This window comes from Astatotilapia calliptera, chromosome 8 (assembly GCF_900246225.1).
Source record: "Astatotilapia calliptera chromosome 8, fAstCal1.2, whole genome shotgun sequence".
NCBI classification, from domain to species: Eukaryota; Metazoa; Chordata; class Actinopteri; order Cichliformes; family Cichlidae; genus Astatotilapia; species Astatotilapia calliptera.
Window position 1 is genome coordinate 5,771,113 of NC_039309.1, and position 24,489 is coordinate 5,795,601.

Below are 24,489 nucleotides of genomic sequence, written 5' to 3' on the forward strand. Positions count from 1 at the left end.
GTGCTGGCTTTATTTTTTCATTTCTCACCACTTGAGAAGAAAGAACATAAAACATGAAAAAAAGTCAATTTATCATCTATATTGTGGCAAAAAATAACGTATTAAACATTTGCACGAATAAACCATATACAGTTTATAAAACAAGCACAAAAGGCAAAATAAGGAGGAAAGCATATGGGCTAAGAACTGGCAAACCTCTTGCAAACGACATGAAATGAAAACCCCACATGTGAAGACATCTGTGGTGGAGACGTTTCAATTCAAATTTATTGTGAGGGTTTTGAGTGCCATCGTGTGGCAAGTAGGAGCCAGACCTTGAACTCTACTAAGTGTTTCCGTAAAGGGCGGAAGGGGATGTTGCCCATATCCAATATGTCTGCCGGCGTCTACGTTGTGTGAACAAAAACAACTCGTGGACGATGGCAGACATCGGAGTCGACGAGCTATCGCAGCTCGAATATCTGTCTTTAGTGTCGAAAGTCTGCACGGAGCTTGACAACCACCTGGGAATAAATGACAAAGATTTAGGTACGTATTTTATGTCTTTAAAAATCGCCTTCTGCCAAAACTAGCTAGCTAGCTTATGCTAACTAGCGGTTGTTAGCAAACTAGCATCTGTATTTACTGTAAACATATGAGTTCTTTTTGGATGTATTGTGTCGTTTACTAGATTTAAAAAAACTTTACGTACTAATCATTCAATAAATTCGTTGTGGGTCACTTTTTAATGCTGGGATATAAACTTCGACAGTTATGAGTCTCATGTAGTTCTTCGTTAATGTGTTGTTTGTGGTTCCTTTATAGCTGAATTTGTCATCAGCCTTGCCGAAAAACAACCGAGCTTTGATGGATTCAAAGCACTTTTACTCGAAAATGGAGCCGAATTCACAGTAAGTTAGTCTCTACGAGTTGTTCATGAAGCTTATTGTTATTCAACTAAACATTAACGTTTTCTTCGCTTATTGTAGGATTCTCTCATCAGTAATCTGCTCAGGCTCATTCAGACGATGCGACCACCATCCAAAGCATCTACAAGTAAAGGTAACGTAGTTAGGCTAACTGTAAACTGGGCAGCTAATGGTCCCAAGGACATATTTTACTCCTTAAAAGTGACATTTCTAACCGTGTGCTCCTCTTCCAGCATCCGAGTCTGTGGCTAAGCCGAAATCAGAAAAGGAAAAGCTGAGGGAGATGTTTCCTGCACTGTGTAGACCAAATGAGCCGGCACCGAAGGTGTGTGGCTTCTTCACACTGACATGAAGCTGCAGTGTCCACATTATCTTTATTGCAAAACAAGCTTGTACACATGGGCGCTGTACAAAGAAACGATCTAAACACACACAGGGTGTCTTCTGTTGGCAATCAGGCTAAACGGTGTCACTAAGCTGGTTATCATTTTGATAAGTGAACCCAGGATTTTCCTTTTTGTGTTTACATGAAAGGGCTGGTGTTGGCAGTACAGCTAGGAGATGCAGCCTCAAAATTACAATATTTTAAGAAACTGCGATGATAATACAATGTATACTGACAATATATACACAAAATACCAAATGTGGTATTGATGCTTGTAGGTAGGCAATAGAAACGTTGACCAATTTATGTTGACTGATTTTTGTTATACTGAACTTCGTAGGCTCTCCTGGATGAAGATGATGTTAAAGTAGCAGCTGATGCCATGAAGGAACTGGAAATGTTCATGCCCAGTGTCAGTGGGACAGAGTCCAAAGGGAGCAAGAACAGGTAAGACTCAAGTCACTGGTCACATTTCATTGTCATGTTGGGTTTATTTAAATCTCTGATACCTGTGCTCCAACTAGCAAACTTGCGACGGCTGTTTGAATTCAGGATATTATTGTTGTGTTTATTGTGTTATGTATTTCTGGCTCTTCTCCTCTCGTAGATCAGAAAAAAACAGGCGAAGTCGCAGCAGAAGCAGAGAAAAAGACAGACACAGAGATCGAGACAGAGATCGGGAAAAGGACCGAAAGAGACGGCATCGTTCCAGATCCTATTCCAGATCCAGGTCACGCTCCAGAGACCGTGATCGGCATAGAGATAGAGATAGAGACCGTGGCAAGAGAAGAGACAAATCTTCCCGCTGGTCTGAGCGCTCACCTAGTCCGAGAAAAGACCAAGAGAGAGAGTCTGACCGCTGGAAGGACAAACACGTGGATCGCCCTCCACCTGAGGAACCTTCTGTTGGTGATATCTACAATGGAAAGGTTACCAGCATCATGCAGTTTGGATGCTTTGTTCAGCTTGAGGGACTCAGGTTAGTATAAGGTCGCAAACATTGTATAAATATACTTTCAGTTTTAAAGGGGTCTGCTGGTTACTAAAGATGTTTTCAGTGCATACTATTTAGAGATGTCTCCTCTTTTGTCCTGTCTCTTATTTCATTGTTAAAGTTGTCCATGATCATCTTCTCAATTTCTAGGAAGCGATGGGAGGGTCTGGTCCACATTTCTGAGCTGCGCAGGGAGGGTCGTGTGGCCAACGTGGCCGACGTTGTTAGCAAAGGCCAAAGAGTCAAAGTCAAGGTGCTCTCATTCACAGGGTCCAAGACCAGCCTCAGTATGAAGGTAAAAAAACAAAACATAACAGTGTGGTGCTCAGTTGATTTTAGAGTAGTAAGTAGAGATTTTCTGTGTTAAAGTGAAGGAAGTTTTCAGATGTCTTCCTTCTGATCCTGTCTGAAGAAATAAGATTTTTATCAAATAATTTGTGCTTAATTAATTTCACATTTATTATATTATAAATGTATGTATTTATTCATTCTGGTGCGTTTCAGCCAGTAGAACTAAATCAAATTTTCCTTGAGATTTTTCAGCTGTTGTATCTCAGCTCCAGGTACAGATAATGGAACGTTTTTATTTCCTCCTCTGTTTGCCAGGATGTAGACCAGGAGACGGGAGAAGACCTGAACCCCAACAGGAGGAGGAACGTTGGCCCCGACGGGGGGGAGGAAATTTCCATGAGGAATCCTGATCGGCCGAGCAACCTGAACCTCGGCCACGCGCCGGAGCTGGAACAGGATGACACACTGGAGCGCAAGAGGCTCACCAAAATCTCAGACCCAGAGAAGTGGGAGATCAAACAGGTGGGTTCACATTTGAAGTGGCTGAAGCTTCGTTTATGTCTGTGCGTCTATCTAATTTTAAAAGGTGTTTGTTAAAATCATCAGATGATTGCTGCCAATGTTTTGTCCAAAGAAGAATTTCCTGATTTTGATGATGAGACAGGCATCCTTCCTAAAGTTGATGATGAAGAGGGTAAGAAATTGTTTTGTCTATGACTGAACTGCTTTAATAAATGAGTAATTCAGGCTAGTAAAGGCACTTAATAAAACAGTCATCAAGTATTTAAACAATTTCAGTTTTTTAGCATTAAGCATAAATATTTAATACTATCTTGTATATTTGGGTTAGGGTTAGCTCTTGTTCATGTGAACCATGACTAAGTGTGACCTGATTGCTAACTGGTTGGTTTCATTTCATACAGATGAAGACTTGGAAATTGAGCTGGTTGAAGAGGAACCACCGTTTCTGAGAGGCCACACGAAGCAAAGCATGGACATGAGCCCTGTCAAGATTGTCAAGGTAACAGTAGAAGTTTGAGTGAAAGGAAAAAAAGAATAAACTAGGAGTAAATTTTCAAAAAATGATCAGGCCATAAAGTTTTCCAGCACCCTGCTGTGATTTATAAATTGAATTAATTATATTATAATTCTGGCGAAATATTCTTGTTTATATTTAATAGTTAAATTTAAGCATCTCGGCAGTCAAACAAACAGAACGTCCCTGGTTTGAATCCATTGGCCAGCTGGAGCCTTTCTGTAAGGAATTTGCATGTGTTTCCTGCGTGGGTTCTCTCTAGGTTCCTCCCAGTGGAACATGCAGATTAGGTCAATTGGTAATGCTGAGTTGGCTGTAGGTGTGAGTGGTTGTGTCAGCGCTGGGATAGACTGGTGAACCTTTCCAACCAGCTTAACCACAGCCTTGAGCAAGAATGGTGAAAAAAGATGGATGAGTTTATAAATTTTTAATGTTATGAAGTAAATGAGTTTCTGTAATATATCACCATGGACTGATTCAGGAAAAGGCACAACTTGGTGCATAAAACACCATCTCCTGCAGATAGTGATCTTATAGTCAGAGCAATACAGTATGTGGTTTAATTTGGATTTAAGGATTTATACGGTATTTAATTATGATCTCTTCCTGTGCTCTTCATAGAATCCAGATGGCTCGCTGTCCCAGGCAGCCATGATGCAGAGTGCTCTGGCAAAAGAGAGACGAGAACTGAAGCAGGCGGCGCGGGAAGCAGAGATGGACTCCATCCCCATGGGGCTGAACAAACACTGGGTTGACCCGCTGCCAGATGGTTAGAAATCTTTTGGACGTCCTCATTAAATCAGTTTTAAACTAATGCTAAATAGGAGTTTGTTGAGCAACACATCTGCAATCGTGACATGAGGAAGTATCTTAAATTGGGTTTTCAGATGTTATTGGACAATATTTTATCTTTGCTTTTGGATAAGCTTTAAATTAATGTAGCACTGTAGCATGTATGCTAGCCCTGCTTATTAAAAACCACAGCCCAGACACGACACTTCCTCTATGCTGGCAGACAGCACCCCTCAGGCTTGCCGGTACTGGAGATAGTTATCTGGTTTCCTGCCGCCCCCCATCTGGCCGGAATAGTCTTGTCATGGTTTAGTGTGCCTGTGTGCCCTCCTTAAGCACAAGGTGGTCTAGATGGCTTCCACTGGTGGGCATTATTCTGCCAACCCAACAGAGATGTAGCTTAATATGCGGTCAAACTTGAGTTGTAAAGCTAGATATATTTCCTCTTCTCTCTTACAGTTGATGGTCGACAGATTGCCGCTAACATGAGAGGCATTGGCATGATGCCCAATGACATCCCAGAGTGGAAGAAACATGCGTTTGGAGGGAACAAGGCATCCTATGGAAAGAAGACCCAACTCTCTATCCTGGAGCAGAGAGAGAGCCTACCCATCTACAAGCTGAAAGAGCAGCTCATTCAGGTTCATTACAGTTTAAACTCAGTGGGAGAAATTTCTGAGATTTAGTTTCACGTTTCAAAAATTTGTTTCTGACTGAATCTATTCAAAGATGGCTGCAGGTTGTTAAACGTCCTAGGCAGACACTTTCACCTATAAATGGCCTTTAAAAAGAAAAGAAATGACTAAAATTGGACTTTGAAAGTTTAGATTGCTCAATCTGACTGTTGGGCTAATATGGTCATTTATAGTTTGAGCGTTTCAGGGTATGTTGTGTAATAAAAAACTTCTGAAATACTAAAACATTCTCAGCCTAAAAACATCCTCAAAATACAAAAATCCACAAAGCTTCAGCCCAGTGGGGTGGAAATATTGACATGTGCAAGTCTAATAACAAATAGCTATCCTAAAGAGGATATTTTCACGTTTTTTCTAAGATTTAGCAATGACATTTTCAAGTTGATATGTAAAAGTTCTTAAAATGTTTTACATTAACTTGGTCCTTGATGTTGATGATTAGGTTAATTGAGCTTTTAGTAATGTTAATGACCAGATTTTTAGCTGGTGTCTTCTTTCTTCTGGTTCTGACTAAGTAAAATACAACACCCCCAATAAAAACTCTGTTATTCCCTCTAAAAAAAATAAACCCAAATAAGGATGGATGCTTTTTGTTTACCAGTTACTAACTGTTGCCGTGTCCTTGTTAATCTGTTGCAGGCTGTTCACGACAACCAGATCCTGATCGTCATTGGAGAGACGGGATCTGGAAAGACCACACAGATCACCCAGTACCTGGCAGAGGCTGGTTACACAGCCAGGGGGAAGATTGGCTGTACGCAGCCCCGTCGTGTGGCTGCCATGTCAGTGGCTAAGAGAGTCTCTGAGGAGTACGGTTGTTGTCTGGGACAAGAGGTTAGTTAAATATTTCTGATCTTGAGTAAAGTGCAATCGTGTTACAGTATATAATTACTGAGCACCTTTTGCACACTGCAGCTTTGCTTAATCTCATTGGGACTTATCTTTTTGTGTTTTCCAGGTGGGCTACACCATCCGTTTTGAGGATTGCACAAGTCCTGAGACTGTAATCAAGTACATGACAGACGGTATGTTATTGAGAGAGTGTTTGATTGACTCAGAGTTGGGTCAGTACGCCATTATCATGTTAGATGAAGCTCATGAGAGGACAATCCACACTGATGTTCTTTTTGGCCTCCTCAAGAAGGTAAGCAAAGGTTTCCTACATTTAATCTATGACTTAATGGAGAATCAGAGACAAAAGGGATTCTGAGTGTTTCTTCTTGTGTTTGTCAGACTGTACAGAAGCGCACAGACATGAAGCTTATTGTGACATCAGCTACACTGGATGCTGTGAAGTTCTCTCAGTATTTCTATGAAGCACCCATCTTCACCATCCCCGGCAGAACGTATCCAGTAGAGGTTCTTTACACCAAAGAACCTGAGACGGACTACCTGGATGCCAGCCTCATCACTGTCATGCAGATTCATCTGACTGAGCCTCCAGGTATGTTTTTTTCTCTTTAAGTCATGAAAAATGGATGTTCTTTCCACCTTTGGACTCTAGTATCAGTCCATGTCATCCATCTTACTGTGACTCTTCCTTTGCAGGAGACATCCTGGTGTTTTTAACTGGACAGGAGGAGATCGACACAGCCTGTGAGATCCTTTATGAGCGAATGAAGTCTCTTGGGCCTGATGTTCCTGAGCTGATCATTCTGCCAGTTTATTCTGCCCTGCCCAGTGAGATGCAGACCAGAATCTTTGACCCAGCACCCCCAGGCAGCAGAAAGGTACTTTCAGTAAATCTTTAGAATCTATAGAAACATATAACATTCGTTTTGTTCAAAGATTACAATTTGTGTAACTGTCTGTCCCTTTTCATTTGTCTGTAGAACTAAAAGTTTGGTTCATTTAATATGTTTCAGTGATTTAGTCAGTGTGTTTAGTATTTTTGTGGCCTTATATTGACATGGGTAAAGTCAATTCCGGATATTTTGTTGCTTCAGAGCAAATATATAACGTCCTTTGTGCTTTCTCTCAGGTTGTCATCGCCACAAACATTGCAGAGACCTCTCTGACCATCGATGGAATCTATTATGTTGTAGATCCAGGCTTTGTCAAGCAGAAAGTGTACAACTCTAAGACTGGCATTGATCAGCTGGTGGTGACGCCAATCTCACAGGTACAGCGGTTTTGTGATGTACTTGATGTTGTAGCAAAGGAGGTCTTAGAGCCTCGCTGAAGGCATTAGTGTTTCAAAATGATTTAGTGTGACATAAAACTCTTTATTGTATTTGCTCCAGGCTCAGGCTAAGCAGAGGGCAGGTCGTGCCGGCAGAACAGGCCCTGGAAAGTGTTACAGGCTGTACACTGAGAGAGCCTACAGAGATGAGATGCTGACAACCAATGTACCTGAAATCCAGAGAACCAACTTGGCCAGCACTGTGCTGTCGCTGAAGGTAGGAGCTGTTGTCCTTCAGTTCTTATCATGCATAGGATGACATCCTGCGTTATTGAGAAGAAGAAATTAAACGAGTTAAAAAACAAACAAACAAAACAACTAACAGACAGGAGAAGTAAACTAGACCTCTGCTTTAACATTTCAGATCACTAACGTTCATATTAATATTTACTCCTCCAGGCAATGGGCATCAATGATCTGCTGTCTTTTGACTTCATGGACGCTCCTCCTATGGAGACTCTGATCACAGCCATGGAGCAGCTCTACACCTTAGGAGCTCTGGACGATGAAGGCTTACTCACACGACTGGGTCGAAGGGTAAGGATGTTTTTACCCAATGGTTTCTCTTTGCTGCAAAGAAGAGCAGATAAATCTACATGTAATCAGATTTATGTAGCTGTATTTTCTTTAACTTCTTGTCTTTCTGTTATTCTGATAAGACTTTTAATCTCCTGTGCGTTTGTGTCTGCTAGATGGCTGAGTTCCCTCTGGAGCCCATGTTGTGTAAGATGCTGATCATGTCCGTCCATCTGGGCTGCAGCGAAGAGATGCTCACAATCGTGTCGATGCTGTCTGTGCAGAATGTCTTTTACAGGCCTAAGGTATGCTTTGAACACCGTCCAGTCATTTCTACACATCTCATTCCTTATCTGTGTAAGCAGTCATGCAATGTGTTGTGGTAGCGCTTCCTTTGAATCAATGGAGCATTGAATCCACTACGGTTTAACTGCATTAAGTTGAGATCAAGGCCACTTTATACAGATTAGTGGATGTCCAGTGGAAATGAACACTTCTGGGAAATCTTTAGCAACCTCAGGACTTATTTACTTCAGATGTTTTTAGAAACATTTAAACTTGAAAATGCAAAGTTTCATAAAAACTTTACAAATGTTGAAAGTGGCTATGAGAGCTGCAGCTGAGTGTTTGTGATGTTTTTAACATTTTTATAGTAAAAGATTTTGAAATGTATTCTGAATTCAATGATTCCCCCCCCCCCCCCCCCCCCCCATTTTTTGTGTTAAAGGACAAGCAGGCCTTGGCTGACCAGAAGAAGGCAAAGTTCCACCAACCTGAGGGCGATCACCTCACCCTGCTAGCTGTCTACAACTCCTGGAAGAACAACAAGTTCTCCAACCCCTGGTGCTACGAGAACTTCATCCAGGCTCGCTCCCTGCGCAGAGCCCAGGATATCCGCAAACAGATGCTGGGGATCATGGACAGGTACATTAGGGCCAAAATGTTAAATACTAAAAATCAAAAATCACTTTAAATGTTAACGGTAGCGCAAGAAATTATATTGCTTAGAAAGATTTAACATGTTCTTTTCTCTCTAGACATAAACTGGATGTAGTATCTTGTGGTAAAGCTACTGTGCGAGTCCAGAAAGCCATCTGCAGTGGTTTCTTCAGGAATGCGGCCAAAAAAGATCCTCAGGAGGGCTACAGAACCCTGATAGACCAGCAAGTTGTTTACATCCACCCCTCCAGTGCTCTGTTCAACCGGCAGCCTGAGTGGTATGTCAGCATTTCAGTTTTACTGTGCCACAGCGAAAGAGGAAGTAAATCTTTCTTGCAAGTTGGGCACTGTCTGATTTCTCAAATTCTTTGTCGACAGGGTTGTGTACCACGAGCTGGTGCTGACTACAAAGGAGTACATGCGTGAGGTGACCACCATCGACCCTCGCTGGCTGGTGGAGTTCGCACCTGCCTTCTTTAAAGTGTCCGACCCCACCCGCCTCAGCAAGCAGAAGAAACAGCAGCGCCTCGAGCCCCTGTACAACCGTTACGAAGAGCCCAACGCTTGGAGAATCTCACGCGCCTTCAGACGCCGATAATGTGTGTGACATCACAAACTCGCAACTCGGGTACTTGGACAGTAGTGGCAAAGTCGGACGTGTGGTCTCGTACCAGCACTGGGAAAACCCTGCAGGATGAAGGGTTTGCGTCACAGTTTGATTTGACGCTGCAGTCAGTCCTCCTTTCAGTTTTGTAAACAGTGTACATTTTCCACCAAAACTTACTGATCACATTTCTGTATTCGTCTTGACTTTTTGTTGTTGTTTTGTTTTTAAAAAAAATTGAGATGGGATGGGAATCTTGGTGTCAGTTGTTTTAGAAACACCAGAGGTATTTCCTTTGTTTAAGACTAGCAGGAAAAATTGGCGATTTTAATGTTCTGTTTGCAGATTTTGCAAAACAATTTATATTTATTTCTATTCTCTAAATTGTAACAGTAATATTGTACTGCAATGTTAAGTCTTAAGTAATGACCTAAAGGAAATCATAATGGGCTTTTATATTTTAACTAATCGACTGATGTCAGAGTAAAAGGATGGAAAAACATTTGTTTGATGTATTTTGTACAGGAATTGAGACTTTCACTTGTCGGTGTATCAAAGAATTACAGTGAAACTATGAAAACGTGTTCTCATTAAATACTGAATTTTCCTAAGCCTGTTGAGATTTTGTTGTCATCCATCCATTTTTATCCAGCTATCTGAAGTCGAGTCAGAGCTTTTTCCCTTCCTCCTGAGGGATGCCGAATGCCAGACAGATCTCTGGGTTAGGTGTGCCAGAAAAACATCCAATGGGAGTCATCCAGGAGAGGTCCTCATCAGATGCCCAAACCACCTTAGCTGATTTGTTTTGGATGGGAAGGTGGGGTGGCTGCTCTGAGCTTCCTCTGCATGTCCAAGTTACTCTTCCTGATCAGTTGGTAAATTAAAAGCTTTAACTTCTAGCTCAGCTTTCTCTTCACAACCATCAGTAACACCGCTGACTCGTAAGCTCTTCTTACGAAGGTAGAGAATGGTACACTGGAAATTTTCCTGAGGGGGAAATTGTGGTATTGTAGCTAGGCACAAAGAGGAGAATAAAAATGAGCCAAAGAAGTTAATAGAAGAAAAACAATTACAGAAATTTGAATGAGGATGTTTAAAAATGCATGAAAAAGATCAATTTGATAACTTTGATGTTAAGGGTGGATATGCTAGGGATTAAGAATCAGCGGTGGTAACAAGCTAACAGGTAACCTAAGGACACCTAAGAAAATATATGAAAAGTCTTATATGAAGATGGAAACTCAAGATTTAAAACTTTAGGATGTTTACAAAGAGACACACTAAATGTAACCAGAGGTTTTCATTACCAGAATTATTCCACAGGCCACTTACAATATATTTTTAATAATGGGATTATCAATATATATATGTATAGTATTGGGTTATTAATGAGTTAAAAATAAAACGTGAAGGCTAGGTGAGTATAAGCGCATAAGCCAAAAAAATTTTTTTAAACCCCACGCTTAATGCATATTAACCTTGAGCTATGTAGAGTTGCCCAACAGGGGGCAGCAGTGCTGAAACATTTAGCTTCAATCACGAGAAGCGAAATGGCGTTTGACGTGTAACAACTTGCACGTTTGTGTTTGGTGTGCACAGAGCTGGAGAATCTTGATGACAACATTACTCATAAAGACATAATTAGTTATCTTGAGCCGTCTTTATAGTAAGTACTCCTTAAATTATTATTATTTTTTATCCATTTGCTGCTGTTGTTTTATTACTTTTTTAAAATGTTTTTTTTTAAGTTCGTTTTTAGTATAGCTTTATTGGTTACTTATACTTAAATATAATGGCCTTGGCATAAGAAAAGTCTCATTGGGTGTGTTGTCGGCCTTTTGTTTTGATTGTCAGTGTATTTCCTTAAAAAAAAAAAGCTTCCATATTTTAGTGAGTCAGGAGTGTGAATAAAAAAAACAGCAAAAAAATTAAATTGAAGTTGGACTGCAGGATACATTTTTACTCTATGCTTTCAAACTGCAGATGATGAAACGGATGGAGGTGGTTAAATGGTACTCACCATTCCTGAGGGTCAGACTAATGGTCAGCAGACGTCATTCACAGTTTTCAAGGTATACTGTCTGATATTATCCATGTGAACACTATGTACTTCTTACTTACTGACATTTTCCAGTTCTGTTATGTGTTATTTCCTACATATGGAAACTTTAAGGGTCACTTCATATGAAATCTACCAAATCTAAAAGAATTCCCTCTTGACTCCCTCAGAAAGAAATTATTTACAATTATCGTACAATAACTTTACCATATTTAACCATATTTAATGATACCATGCAAAATTCATACTCTGAATATTTAGGAGTTGTGGTACTTTCTAGTTTTGCCTTATTTGCTTTTTCCAGCATTTTCACATAACTTCATAAGTACAGGAGATAGTCACACAGACGTTTCACACATCACACAAGACAACTCTCTGAAGGTTTACCCAAAATGCACTTAGAAGGTTTTCTGCACTGAGTTGCAAAAAAAGAAAAACATCCAGGGTAGCTTGTTTTTCCTCACTCTGCACTGATGCTCAAAATTGCTTATAGAAAAATTGTGCTGTGAGTTTGGCTTTAGATTGTGACACAGACTGATTTGATTTTAATTTCTAACAGAACGTATGCTTTTTCAGCCCCTGTGGATATCTCCCATATTTATAGTCTCGAGAGCTCACAAATGCTAGAAAAATAGCTCAAATTTAAGTGGCAAACCTCGATTGAGGACCAGTTTTAAGTACCTTCCATGTGTTCCTCTTGACTAAGCAAGGTGAGAAATGTAACTGGTAGGAATCAACAAAAACCAGATGGATTTTTTTAAATCTTCAAAATGCCCACATATGAACATTTCCAAAATTTGTGTAACCTTTGCAGTGTCTTTCTCTTGCAATAATTCTCAAGCATCCTTGAAAGAAACCTACTTCCAGCCGGAAACTTAATTAAAATGCAACACCACCAATCTCTTGTTTGAGATTTGAAATTTAAAGAAATCAAACTCTAATTTCTCTTCTACGCCAGGCCTATTCCATTGTGACCTCAGAGCTGGAGATGATTATCAGGGCTTCCTCTGACTTTCCACTGGCACACAGAGGCGTAATGCACTCTTGTCTTCAGTAGCCTGAGGGGTCTCTGAGGTTTTACAAGTTCCTTCCAGCCCTGCTCACTACCTCTGACTCATACTTTAATACACAATGATCTTGTTGGGAAGTTTATTATCTTGGCAATTCATCTTAATTAAACAAAATGAAGACTGTTCTATGGATCTAGCTGGAAATTTACACATGTTCAGACTCACTGGAAGATCAGTGCCAACACAGTGTCACAATGCCTGGTGAGAAAAATGGAAAGTGGAACGACTGTATAGCATGCATCTTTAGTGATTTTAAAGCAACAAGAATTAGTTGCATGTGAATTTATTTTTGATTTTCTCTAAGAAACACAGGGTCAAAAGTATACATATCCCCCTTGACATTTCATATCTGGTGAAATGTCAAGTTGCACCTTGACCAGATACTTTTGTTCACTATCAACAAGCTTTTGGCATAATTTTGTCGATATTTAATGACTTTTCTTAACACAGTTTATTTAAACTGGTTAGTTTCCTGGCGTGAACCTGGCTTTTAAGCGCAGTCGACAAATTTTCAGTAGGGCTGAGGTCGGGGCTTTTGAAAGGCCATTCCAGAAGCTTAATGTTAGCCTGCTTTGTCCGTTCCCAAACTAGTTTTGATGTATATTTGGGGTCATTGTCCTGTTAGGACACCCAGTTTTCAACCATCGAGCGATTTGTGGTTATGTTGAAGAATTTGGAGGTAGTCCTCCTCCATTATTTCATCCACTTTGTGCAATGTACCAATGGCATGAGAACAGCCTCAGAGCATGATGCTGCCATCACCGTGCTTGACGGTGCTCTTAAGTTTGAAAGCCTCACATACCTCTTGTCATTGTGGCGAAATAGTCTTTGCCTCAACTGACCATAAAACTTTACTCCAAAACACATTTGTCTTGTCCATGTAGGCAGCTGAAAATTTCAGCTGAGCTTAAAGGTGCTAATTTTGAAAAAGTGGCTTCTTTCTTTGTCCATGGTGATGTAAAACTCACTTCACTGGACAGTGACACTGGTGTTCTGCAGTTTCCAGTTCATAGCAGGCCTGGGTTGATTCCTGGGTTGTTCCTGAATGTCCCAAGTAATTTCCTCTCGTCTCCGAGGGTGATAGTTTGCCAAGGTTAGAAGAATACCTAAAGATCTTCTCTGAGTTCCTTGGTCTTTCCTATTGTTTGGAGTATTGGTCAATCCAATGAGTGCAGTCAGTTTATGCTAGCAAAGAAAAACTACCAGTTGTAGCCAATCATGATCACTTAAGACAACTTAATGGCCTTGTCAAGTTAAAAGACATTGTAATCCCTTCAGCACCACTTTAAACAAAAGATTTCAGTGAGTGTATGTATAAAATTCATCTTGCATGTATGATTTTGATCTGGTGAGGACTGGAGTAAACCCAAAATAAATTAAAACTTAGGAACCCAGTTCTTGTTGGGTCTGTGTAATCTATACGGTTATTCCACACTGAAAACAGTTGAAAGAAATTACTACCATTCAGTGCCTTGATGAGTGGATGTAAACTTCTGACCACAACTGTATATGATCTTACTTGGAACTTTTTCTCTCTAGGGCTATTTATCCACTTCAAAGTAGTTGCTTTTTTTTGTTAGCCTTAGCATCTATTAGCAACCCTAATTTCAAGTTGGTTAATTTATCAGTTTTGTGTGTATCAATCAAGTACATGACCCATGGTGTGCTGCAGCGATATGGACCCAGACATGACTCGGTATGCTAGACAAAGTCCACAACCCTACCAGTACTTTTTAGAAGTAATTTACTTAAAGTTAAATCAAGCTATTTGATTCAATCAATCAATCTTAGTTCAGGGTGATGATATCTCCCCCCTGACCTGTCATCCTGGCTCCCCCTCGCCATACCATGTTGGAACAGTGAGCTACTTGTTGTTTCACCGACCCTTACTTATTTTATGGATACAGATGCCCCCAGAAAGGAATCCGAACTTGTGATCCTCCACTCCAAAGGTGTGTAGTCTTGCCACTACGCTATACAGCTGGCCATAAATAGTATGTATTAAATAGTGTATATATAGTCACTTTAAGATAACATTATGGAGTCAGATGAATTATCACGTTCAAATGGCATTTATTATATTAGTAAGCAATGATTTAGTGTGCCTTCTTGAATTTGGTGCCTAACACCTGTAATCGACTTCTTTTGTTCTCTGCAGTGGTTTTCAAACGTCCTGCCTGAGGCACATCGAAGGGCAAGCCAGAATTTCAAGGCACACAATGGAGGTAGCAATCGTTATTGCTACCTCCAGTTAAAAGCTCTTTGGGTTTTAAAGTGTGTCTGTAGAGACTTTGCATCGTTTTAGTGCTAGTTAACTCCAAATGATGCATTTAGCCAGAAAGCTGTTGACATTTTACAACTGAACTTGTAACAGGTAGCTTTTGCAGTTTGTTTTTTTTCCCCTCATCTTTGTGGTTTTGTGTTGCTGTCTCCAAACGAAAACGTTTCACCACCTCACAAATGTTATCCTCCCCACTATGAACCAGAATGTTTCAGTTATGCTAAAATATCATCTTTTAAAGCTCAAAGGTATGCGGCCATACCTTGGTTGGTACCATAACCAGTTTTAGCAGCAGATGGTGCAGCTCCACCCTTACAACTATCCCTTAAACTGCCCTCCTGAATGACAAATAGTACCTGGCTACAACGGGTCAGTCTAATTTGAATTAAGAAACACTTGATTAAAATTCTCATCACTATTCAGTAACATTGCTTTCAGCTGTGTTAAAGAATTCTCAGGACTTCAGTTTGAATATTATTATGAGTATTTATTAAGCAATCTCTTCAACCACAGTCAGGTTTATGGATTGAATAAGCCTCGAATGTGAGAGGAATACAGCTCTTAAAAATAAAACAAAACCAAAAAAAATCCCTAATGCGATTAATTTAAAATAAAAACACCATATCCTTATATACAAGAGGATGGGGTGGGCATGTGCAAGAGGTGCATGGGGTTTTGTGGGGCATGTATGATGGTGGGTTGGTACAATGGGAACATCTCTGAAGGTGGGGTAGAAAGGAGGGCGTGTTGGGGCTGGCTTTAGTACATGTAGCCTTTGGAGTAGGGCTGAGGGCCCATGTTTTGAGGGGCTTGTTCCGGGGTGTAAGGCACCCCCTCGTCCAGGTGCGACAGAGGCACTGTGTCCTCCTCGTTGACGTAGCGCTCGAACTCAGCCTTCAGGCTGGGTCGCTGATTGTCGGGGAAGGCCAGGGAGATTAGAGCCTCGGGCTCACAAACGAACTTGTAAACGTAGCGCTCCCCAGCCACCTAGAGAGAGAGAGAGAGGAGGATTATTTAAAATGAAATACGAATGCATTTGTAAACTAATATTTCACAGTTTCTGTAGCCTCTGAGGGCTGCAGAGACTAAGCACTCAGTATAAGAGAAAATTGGGAGATGTATATAAATATAAAAGTGCTGGAAATGTGTTATATCCACTGTTACGATTCGGTGTTGTCAGTGTTTTGTTTTAGGCGTGACTGTAATGTGTTTCCTGCTTTACTTTGAAAGTCTGTCTTATCTCAGTGTTTTCAGTTTACGCTTTCTTGTCTCGTCAGTTCTGATTTGCCCCAGCTGTGTTTCCCTCCTGTTGTCCATTCCCTGATTGCTCCCTCTATGTATTTAAACCCTGTGTTTCAGTGTGTCATGGTCGCGATCTTCCCCCCCGTTGTAAATAGTTTGACGTCTGGTGTTTGGTGATGTAAATAAATGTGGTATTTTGCTTTAAATCTCGTTTTGGGATTATTTTTATTTTCCTTATTTTTATTTTCCTGCGTTGCACCCCGGTTGCCTAGGCCGGGGTGTAACATATGGGGGCTCGTCCGGGATTGCCTTCGCTGGGGGGTCCGGGGACCGCCCCAGCCTTTGTCGTCTGCTGGAGGGTCCGTGGGACCGCTCCAGCCTTCATTCGCCTTCGCTGGAGGGTCCGAGGGACCACTCCAGCCTTCATCCGCCTTCGCTGGAGGGTCCGAGGGACCGCTCCAGCCTTCGTCGTCTGCTGGAGGGTCAGTGGGACCGCTCCAGCCTTCATCAGTTTCATCTGCCTTCGCTTTAGCCGTCCGTCTCCGCTGGAGGGTCCGAGGGACCGCTCCAGCCTTCGTCGTCTGCTGGAGGGTCAGTGGGACCGCTCCAGCCTTCATCAGCCTTCGTCCGTCTTCGCTGGAGGGTCCGTTGGAGGGACCGCTTCAGCCTTCGTCCGCCTTCGCTGGAGGATCCGAGGGACCGCTCCAGCCTTCTGCAGCTGGTGGGCTGCGTGTCCGTGTGTGCAGCTGGTGGGCTGCGTGTCCGTGTGTGCAGCTGGTGGGCTGCGTGTCCGTGTGTGCAGCTGGCGGGCTGCGTGTCCGTGTGTGCAGCTGGTGAGCTGCTCATCCGCCTTCGCTGGAGCGTCCAAGTGACCGCTCCAGCCTTCATCCGCTTCTGCTGGAGGGTCCGAGGGACCGCTCCAGCCTTCGTTGTCTGCTGGAGGGTCAGTGGGACCGCTCCAGCCTTCATCAGCTTCGTCTGCCTTCGCTGAGGGGAGGGTCCGTGGGACCGCCCCAGCCTTTGTCGTCGCTGGAGGGTCCGTGGGACCGCTCCAGCCTTCATCCGCCTTCGCTGGAGGGTCCGTGGGACTGCTCCAGCCTTCGTCGTCTGCTGGAGGGTCAGTGGGACCGCTCCAGCCTTCATCGGCTTCATCTGTCTGGATCAAACTTTTCACTTGGTGTTAAATGTTTGATTTTTGGGTGGGGGGAACTGTTACGATTCGGTGTTGTCAGTGTTTTGTTTTAGGCGTGACTGTAATGTGTTTCCTGCTTTACTTTGAAAGTCTGTCTTATCTCAGTGTTTTCAGTTTACGCTTTCTTGTCTCGTCAGTTCTGATTTGCCCCAGCTGTGTTTCCCTCCTGTTGTCCATTCCCTGATTGCTCCCTCTATGTATTTAAACCCTGTGTTTCAGTGTGTCATGGTCGCGATCTTCCCCCCCGTTGTAAATAGTTTGACGTCTGGTGTTTGGTGATGTAAATAAATGTGGTATTTTGCTTTAAATCTCGTTTTGGGATTATTTTTATTTTCCTTATTTTTATTTTCCTGCGTTGCACCCCGGTTGCCTAGGCCGGGGTGTAACACCACTTTGAACGAGAACACCAAACTGTTTCCTTTTCTTTAGCTATCCAGCAAGACGAGTGCACGAGTATATTCCTATTCCAGGGCGTCAGATTCTAACTTTTTGTCTTAAGTTGTCACAGACAAATGCACAAGATGCCTTTTCGGAATATTTGGTGTGAGAGTTTATGTTCCTGTTTTTATGGAGCATCCAGTGTGTGGTGATATTTAGACAAAGGGCAAATCTCAAAATCAGCACCTCTCCAGCCTTTTACTGAGTGAAAACAAAGCAAATCAGTGTATTTAGTGTACTTAGACATAAATCCAGGGGTTCCTTTGCAAACATTCATACGTGACAAGTTGCAAGAGGTCTATTTTTTTAATAACTTGCCAATGCATCAGGCACTGACATTAAGGGCACTTTTGTGCATCTTTGACTGCCCTCTGACAACTGGAGGCGCTGTACTGAAAACCTATGTGGGATTACTTTGGTTCCCAGTAGATTTAGTGCTGGCTGCGTTTTGTACCTTTTGCATGATTCCCTTCTCGTAGTAGTAGCGCAGAGAACGGCTGAGCTTGTCATAGTTCATGGCTGGACGGTTCTTCTGCATTCCCCACAGCCTGGCAACCTGAGAAAGAAGAAATAAATCAGTTAAAAATGTGTTTGCATGCTTTTAAATAGTGTAAAACATAACCTTCCTCAAATTACATTTCAAGAAGATCGAGTCTTTTTGCGCTAATAGTTGGACACAGGTAGTTAATTCCACAGGTTGCCCACTAGAGGGCCTCAGTAGCAAGCCAAACTTCATTCTGCTATTAAATTCGACAGTATCAACATGCCAAGACCAGGGCGAGTCCTCACATGTGGATTCACTTCCTTTTTATGTAACCATTACCACTTGAATGCAACCAGAGTCCCACAGTGTTTGCAGTGAAACAGGAGTCAGGGTGGGTTGTCAGGGGCAGCCCAAAATTTGAACCCTGGGCTGATAAAGCAGCTCTGCCTCTTATAGAAAATGAATGCCTCACATTAACACCCCCCCCCCCCCCACCACCCCACCACACACACACACACACACACACACACACACACACACACACACACACACACACACACACACACACAAGGGGAAATAAATCAAGGAATTGTGCAACAGTGGATAAATTTTCTGTTGACAAACACCTTGGATGTAGGAAGAAACCGTAAAGCTTGGGATGGGGGGGGGGGGGGGCATTGATATTCATGACTCAGGAAGACAGGTTGTATCCCACAGTGGCCCAGCAGCCCCGTTTGATCTCTGAGTGCGCTCTCAGCTCTAATTGCGCTTGTAAAACTCTTACCCCATTCATTTTTAATGTACAGTAAAAAGATAATGGAAAACACAATATAGGCCTGTCTGTATTAGGGCCCACCTAAATGGAGGCGCTCTGATATCCAATCAAACTGCAGACTTAAACATTGCAAAAATGTCTGGACTTAAGAAATGTGAGGAGGTGAGAGAGAACAAGGGTGTTGGATGTTTCTGTGATAGTGCTTGTCCTTCATTTATCAATCCAGTGCGTGTTGAATAATGTATGGGGGCCTAATGGAAGATGGATCAGAAAATAGGCCTATGAGGAAAGTGGCCAAATCCCCCTTCTCATTGAAGGTGCTACCTAGATTACAGCAAGCCCTCACTAAATTTATTTAAAGAGTATCCTTATCATATTAATGTCACAATCACTACCAGTACTATCAGTGGACAAGGCCACACAGTAATGTGTTAAAAATAATGCATTTTATATCGCAGTAGTCTTTTTTTCAAACATTTAAAGTGATATTGTTACTGCAGAGAAAGCTCCAGTTAAACTGGAACTTCTTTTAAAGTTACCCAACAAAGTGAGATGTGAGATCACATATGTCTGACACTCACTGGATATTAAAGTCTAAGGAACTTAGCAAACTGAAACATAAAGATGTCTCTCTTAAGAGCTAGACAGCCTCTGCATCTGTGTATGGCCATTTTCAAAGATGCATTAAATCTAGTTTATGTAGTGCTGCGCAACACCTTCTGCCTCAGGGTGCTTTAAGGTAAAGACCCTACAACATTTGAGAGAGAATCCCAGGAATCAGACAGTCCCCTCTGAACAAGCACTAGGTGACTGTGGGAAGGAAGAACTCCTGTTTAACAGGAAGAGACCTGCAGCACTGATCGAATGAGCTTCTGAAGGGTTGCCCCTGTACTTCTGTAAACAAAAGTGTAAAAGATGGACATGACTACTGGACCTTAAAAAGTTTAGCAAGCATCGCTGTGCCTTAACCCTTTAAGACCTACCATAGAACCAAGTCCGCCAGAGCTTATATTATATTTTTACATGCTGTAGTGCCATTTTTGGGAGCATTTCAAGTTGCTATACATCAATATAACCATTACAGCCTAAATTTTAATAATATGTCTGCATTAAGTGCATAGTAATTACATAAATTGCAAAAAAGTGCAGTAAACTACCAAAAAATTGAAAATCGTTTTTGTTTTTTTAACATATATTTCTAGTTAGAGAAATTTAAGAGGCTTATCCCTCAAAACTGTAAATACAAAAAAGTTGCACAAAATAGTTTCCCACCACAGGAAATTTATTTTGAGTGTCTTCATAGTTTTATTTTTGAAATACACCAATTTCTATACACTGCAGGAAAAACGAAAATAAATATTATAGTGCAAATTTGCAAAAAAAACAGCATATGCATCAAAATAAACTATTTTCAGCAGTGCAATATGTGTCCTAAGCATCCCAGAAACGACACAGAAAGTCATAAAGTCAAAGATAACTTTCAAAAACACCAGTATAGGCTCATGAGGCCCTGATGGTAAAAAACTACATTTCCGCGAAAATGACGCCACTTCCGGTTTCGGGCAGGTCATGGCAGACATGTGAAAGTTCGCGCTGACGTCTATTCCAACATAGGAAGTGTTACAAACAGCTGATCGGATCAGCAAAGCGTGTTTCTGAATATTATGTTTTTGTTCCTGCAAGCGCTTTTTATGCAGTTTTTGCAAAGCTATATGTGGAAGGAAACTGTGACTTAGGGCAGGCTGATGGCATAAGATGTAAGTACAACTCCTCCGGTTTCATATGCAAAAAAATTATTTGCGCTAGCTTACGTGGTTGCAGAGCTACCAGGATTTAAAAATAGTTACGCAAAACAGAGCGTGCCTGCTCCGATCGATTTTAAAGGGTTAAACCTTTGTTCTTTGTAATGGCCAGCAGGGGGCGGCTCTTCTTGTTTCAAAGAATTTCATTTTGTATTGAAGTCTTGGAAACAACCATTGACTCACTTTTACTGGGATGCCAGCGAACTCTTTCCTGATGATTTTATGGGCTTAGTCGTTAGTTTAAATTCATGTGACTACCAGTGATGGTGAAGGACACTGGTAATAGACATGTGATGTGGGAACTACACTACACTACACTTTTCTAAGCAGCCACATCCTGTCTGCTGGTTATAATCAACTGTCAAGTACAAAACAAGAAAAACGGGAAATGAGAGAACCGCTTTCGGTGTGGAAGCCCCTTAATTTTGTTTGCAATTTATGGTCATTCTAATAGTTAGAAAGGATGATCATTCAGACTCTAACCAGAGTAGATAATACCGTTTCAGTTACAAATCATTAGCCAATGAGTGTGTGGTTTCACAGTCTGATTCATCCTCTGTTATCAAATCGGGTTAAAATAGTAAGACCAGTGGGTGACATCATGATGGCTAGCCTGGTCGATTATAGTGCCTACAGACAACGCTTCCCCACCATCTTTGATTGAAGAAAAAAAAAGGTCGTTTACAGTTCAGACTTACCTCTTCTGGTTCAATTAGTTTGAATTCCATGCCGCGGCCTGTCCAGGCGATGAAGTGGGCATTGCCTGGGTCATCCAGAAGGGCCACCAGGAACTGCCAGAGCTGCAAAGAGCCACGGCGCTGGTAAGGTGTACCCTCACGGAAAAGACCACCCCCTTCCTGCTTCACCTCACCTGGACGAGGAATACAGAGGTACTCAGTATGTTTATAGGCGTCAAAATGCTTTCCATCTATTTCATGTAACCAGGAATTTAGAGATTTGTTGCCCTATGTGCACTGTGGTTTATCTCCAGCCAGTTAATGTGATAGTTGATATATTTTCAGCACATTAATGCATCCGACCATTAAGATTCAATCACTAAATTATGGTCTAAAGTACTTCTTGCTGTGCAAACAAGAAACATTTGACCCCTAACAGCCCAAAAGTGGCTTAATTCTAGTAGGATAAGTACATCCGTAGGTCATCTAATCTTGATTTTTTTTTCCCCCCCCCCCATGTTTGCATACTCACGTAAACCCAAATCCCCATAAATGTCAGCTTGCAGCTAAAAAAGCCAGAGCATGTTGAACTAGAGGCAAATAGAGATAAAAGTAAGGGGCAGTACAGGGCAAAAAGAAAGAAATCAAGCTTACTACTTAGTAAGGTAAATGGACACTGATTGGTGTTTGGTTCTCGGTTGTTTACCAGGTACTTGATATGTTGTACACAGGTGTTGGAACATGAGATGCACAGCTAAGTTACTGCTGTCGTCTCTCAGAGAACTTGCACACTTGACTGGTTCAACGAGTGCTGACGGCCTCAGGCTCTTCACTCAATCTCCCTTAGCATCAATAACCAACAACACCATGGGAAAAGCTTGTTTCTGTGACAGAGGAGCCCTGCCTGGAGGGTACAAGGAAACCAAACCCACTAACTCAGTTTCTGAGGACACCGGGATCCTTCTGATGTGTGTATAATATGATAGACAGTAAGGCAGTAGTTCCCAACTTTTTTTTTTTTTGTACTATGATGTACCTCGGTTTCCAGCAGTTTCATTTTCTGCAACCACCATGACCCCACATTAACCAATTAGCATGCAGATAAAATGGGAAAAATTGGCTTCTGTGTAAGAAAAACTAGACGTTGTTTTACTCCATACTGTCAGTACACTGTGAACATTAAAATGACGTGTAAATAATAATTATTGCTGCTCTGTTCACTTCGATTCTAAAGTGCAATTCACTTTCTGCAGCAAATTGCAAATGTATACCACTTTCTTGCTTTTTGACCATCATTAAACGCATTTCTTTTTCTTCTGCTTAGCCATTTACTTTTTTTTTTTTTTTTAAATAAACCATTAACCTTTCTTCTCAAACTTGTTAAGGTTCACTAAAATTGTAATAGTTGAGTTAATCCTTTCATGTCCCCCCACAGCGACTGTAGTGATACCCTTGGGGGTACTTTTACTTCTGGCAGAGAATCAGTCATGTAAGAGATTGAAGTAAGTGACTGTGTTTCCTGTGATTTTCTTTTCTTCCTGTTGTCACTAAGTAACACCTGTGTGCTGTGCATTTGAAGTTGTGTGTGTGCATGCAGAGGGGATATGTGGTAAGCAGGCTCACCTTCGAACTTCTCTGGAACCACACGGGAGTCATTTTCAAACAGATACCCTAAGAGACGAGGGGGGAGAATTGTGTCAGTATTTCAAATGGAATTCATCCTGGCACAACAAGGTTGTTCATCTGGAACCAGTGGCAAGCTTTAAATATATTTCAACCAAAATAACTCACAACATTAATGTCCTTTTAGTATACTAGACCTGTGATATCTTATATGCTGAGTGCATCTGAATGAGATTTCAAATTGCCGAAAATGGTCTTGCAAACAATGGTAAAGAAGGGAGGGCTTGTTTTCCTTTTTGCTGGGGAAATAGTGTGCTTTTTCTAAGACTTATGTTTATTCAGGGATTCTTGAGGCAGGGGTGAGGCGAGAGCCTCTGCCAATGGAAACAGACACACCACTGGTTGGCCAATGGAAGCACGCCACTCTAGGCCAGTTAGCCAATGACCGCAGACCTCTAACCAGAGTAGATAAAGCTTTTGAGACAGGGCAGATTGGGTACATGCAATTTCTGTATACTGACATCACTTAAATTCCTTTAACTCCATAATAACTTTTATTGGAGGCCTTTAAAGGGCATTATTGCAGTAGAATGCAAAACATTCACATTACCTTCATTGCCATGCTGGGAGTTTGGGTAGCCCTCATTGTGATGGTAAATAGAGGGACATCCAGGCACATCTGTAACAGAAACAACGAACTACAGGTTAACAAATTGAACCGACATTTAGATTATGGCATAAAGTACCATTTAGAAATCCCTGTAAGGTGTCAAGTCAAATTAAAATGCAAGGATGGCTGCTAATGTGCTTTCCTAAGCACTACCTGTTTGAGAAAAGTGGGTGTATTAGCTGGATTTAGTGGGATCATTGTGACCTGCAAGGGCAAATGCTGCATTTATCATATCACTTCTCTTGTCCCTGGTGGTATTTTTAGGCCATGAGCAAGCACCTGCACCAGACCAGAAAAGTGGTACAGTATACAGTGTCTGCACTTTGTCTGGGCACATCGTTGGCTCGCTCAAATCACTGATATAGATTTTACACTGCTCTTCATAAACCTTCCGGCAAAATTCTCTGCAAGTTGGGACAGTTGTGAAGTGCATTTCACATGTAATGTGAGAATATTGTTTTCCATTTCCTGTGACCGAGCCACTAACCTTTGTCTGTGTGTTTTTCTCTTTCTTTGGCTAAGCATACAAAAAAAGGTGACTCATTGCCTATTATAAGAGCTTGTTTGTCTGTTTTTTACAGTCTGTCAACTGTATCAATGAGCCAAGCAAGTGTATAAAACTGAAAGGTGCAGCTCTTTGCCTCTGGCTCTGACCGTGACTCACTCCTGGGGAATGCAGCTGCAGCTCTGCGACTGTGATAAGATGCCACTGGGGAAAATCAAACCTCCATTCCAGAGCAGCGGCGCTCGATCATACTGTAAATAATATGTCTGCCAGAGATGGCAGGCTCTCACCAGGGATTGATGGGTAGACTGGGTGTGAGAGCACTGGGG

The 24,489-nt window shown here is 41.7% G+C and overlaps 2 protein-coding genes across 8 annotated transcripts in view; one reads left to right on the forward strand and one right to left on the reverse strand.

The window, feature by feature from the left end:
- The first annotated feature begins 326 nt into the window (after positions 1 to 326).
- Positions 327 to 9,953, forward strand: dhx8 (DEAH (Asp-Glu-Ala-His) box polypeptide 8). The gene is made up of 23 exons (XM_026178088.1): positions 327 to 528; positions 805 to 890; positions 969 to 1,041; positions 1,142 to 1,233; positions 1,634 to 1,740; positions 1,901 to 2,272; positions 2,438 to 2,582; positions 2,894 to 3,100; positions 3,185 to 3,272; positions 3,502 to 3,599; positions 4,236 to 4,383; positions 4,866 to 5,047; positions 5,741 to 5,935; positions 6,060 to 6,245; positions 6,335 to 6,545; positions 6,650 to 6,831; positions 7,083 to 7,223; positions 7,345 to 7,500; positions 7,683 to 7,820; positions 7,976 to 8,104; positions 8,527 to 8,723; positions 8,837 to 9,016; positions 9,117 to 9,953. Exons 1-23 carry the CDS (start codon positions 420 to 422, stop codon positions 9,334 to 9,336), a joined length of 3,642 nt encoding a protein of 1,213 aa, XP_026033873.1. The 5' UTR covers positions 327 to 419; the 3' UTR covers positions 9,337 to 9,953.
- A 5,265-nt stretch (positions 9,954 to 15,218) lies between these two features.
- etv4 (ETS variant transcription factor 4) overlaps positions 15,219 to 24,489 on the reverse strand; it is a 41,666-nt gene continuing 32,395 nt past the window's right edge. For all 7 annotated transcript variants that reach the window (XM_026178092.1, XM_026178095.1, XM_026178090.1 and 4 more), the window contains 5 exons: positions 23,596 to 23,664; positions 22,986 to 23,033; positions 21,384 to 21,556; positions 18,079 to 18,180; positions 15,219 to 15,739 (listed from right to left, as the gene is read on the reverse strand). In XM_026178092.1, coding sequence (XP_026033877.1) covers positions 15,512 to 15,739; positions 18,079 to 18,180; positions 21,384 to 21,556; positions 22,986 to 23,033; positions 23,596 to 23,664 — 620 coding nt within the window. In that variant the 3' untranslated portion in view covers positions 15,219 to 15,511. The remainder of the gene's footprint in view (positions 15,740 to 18,078; positions 18,181 to 21,383; positions 21,557 to 22,985; positions 23,034 to 23,595; positions 23,665 to 24,489) is intronic.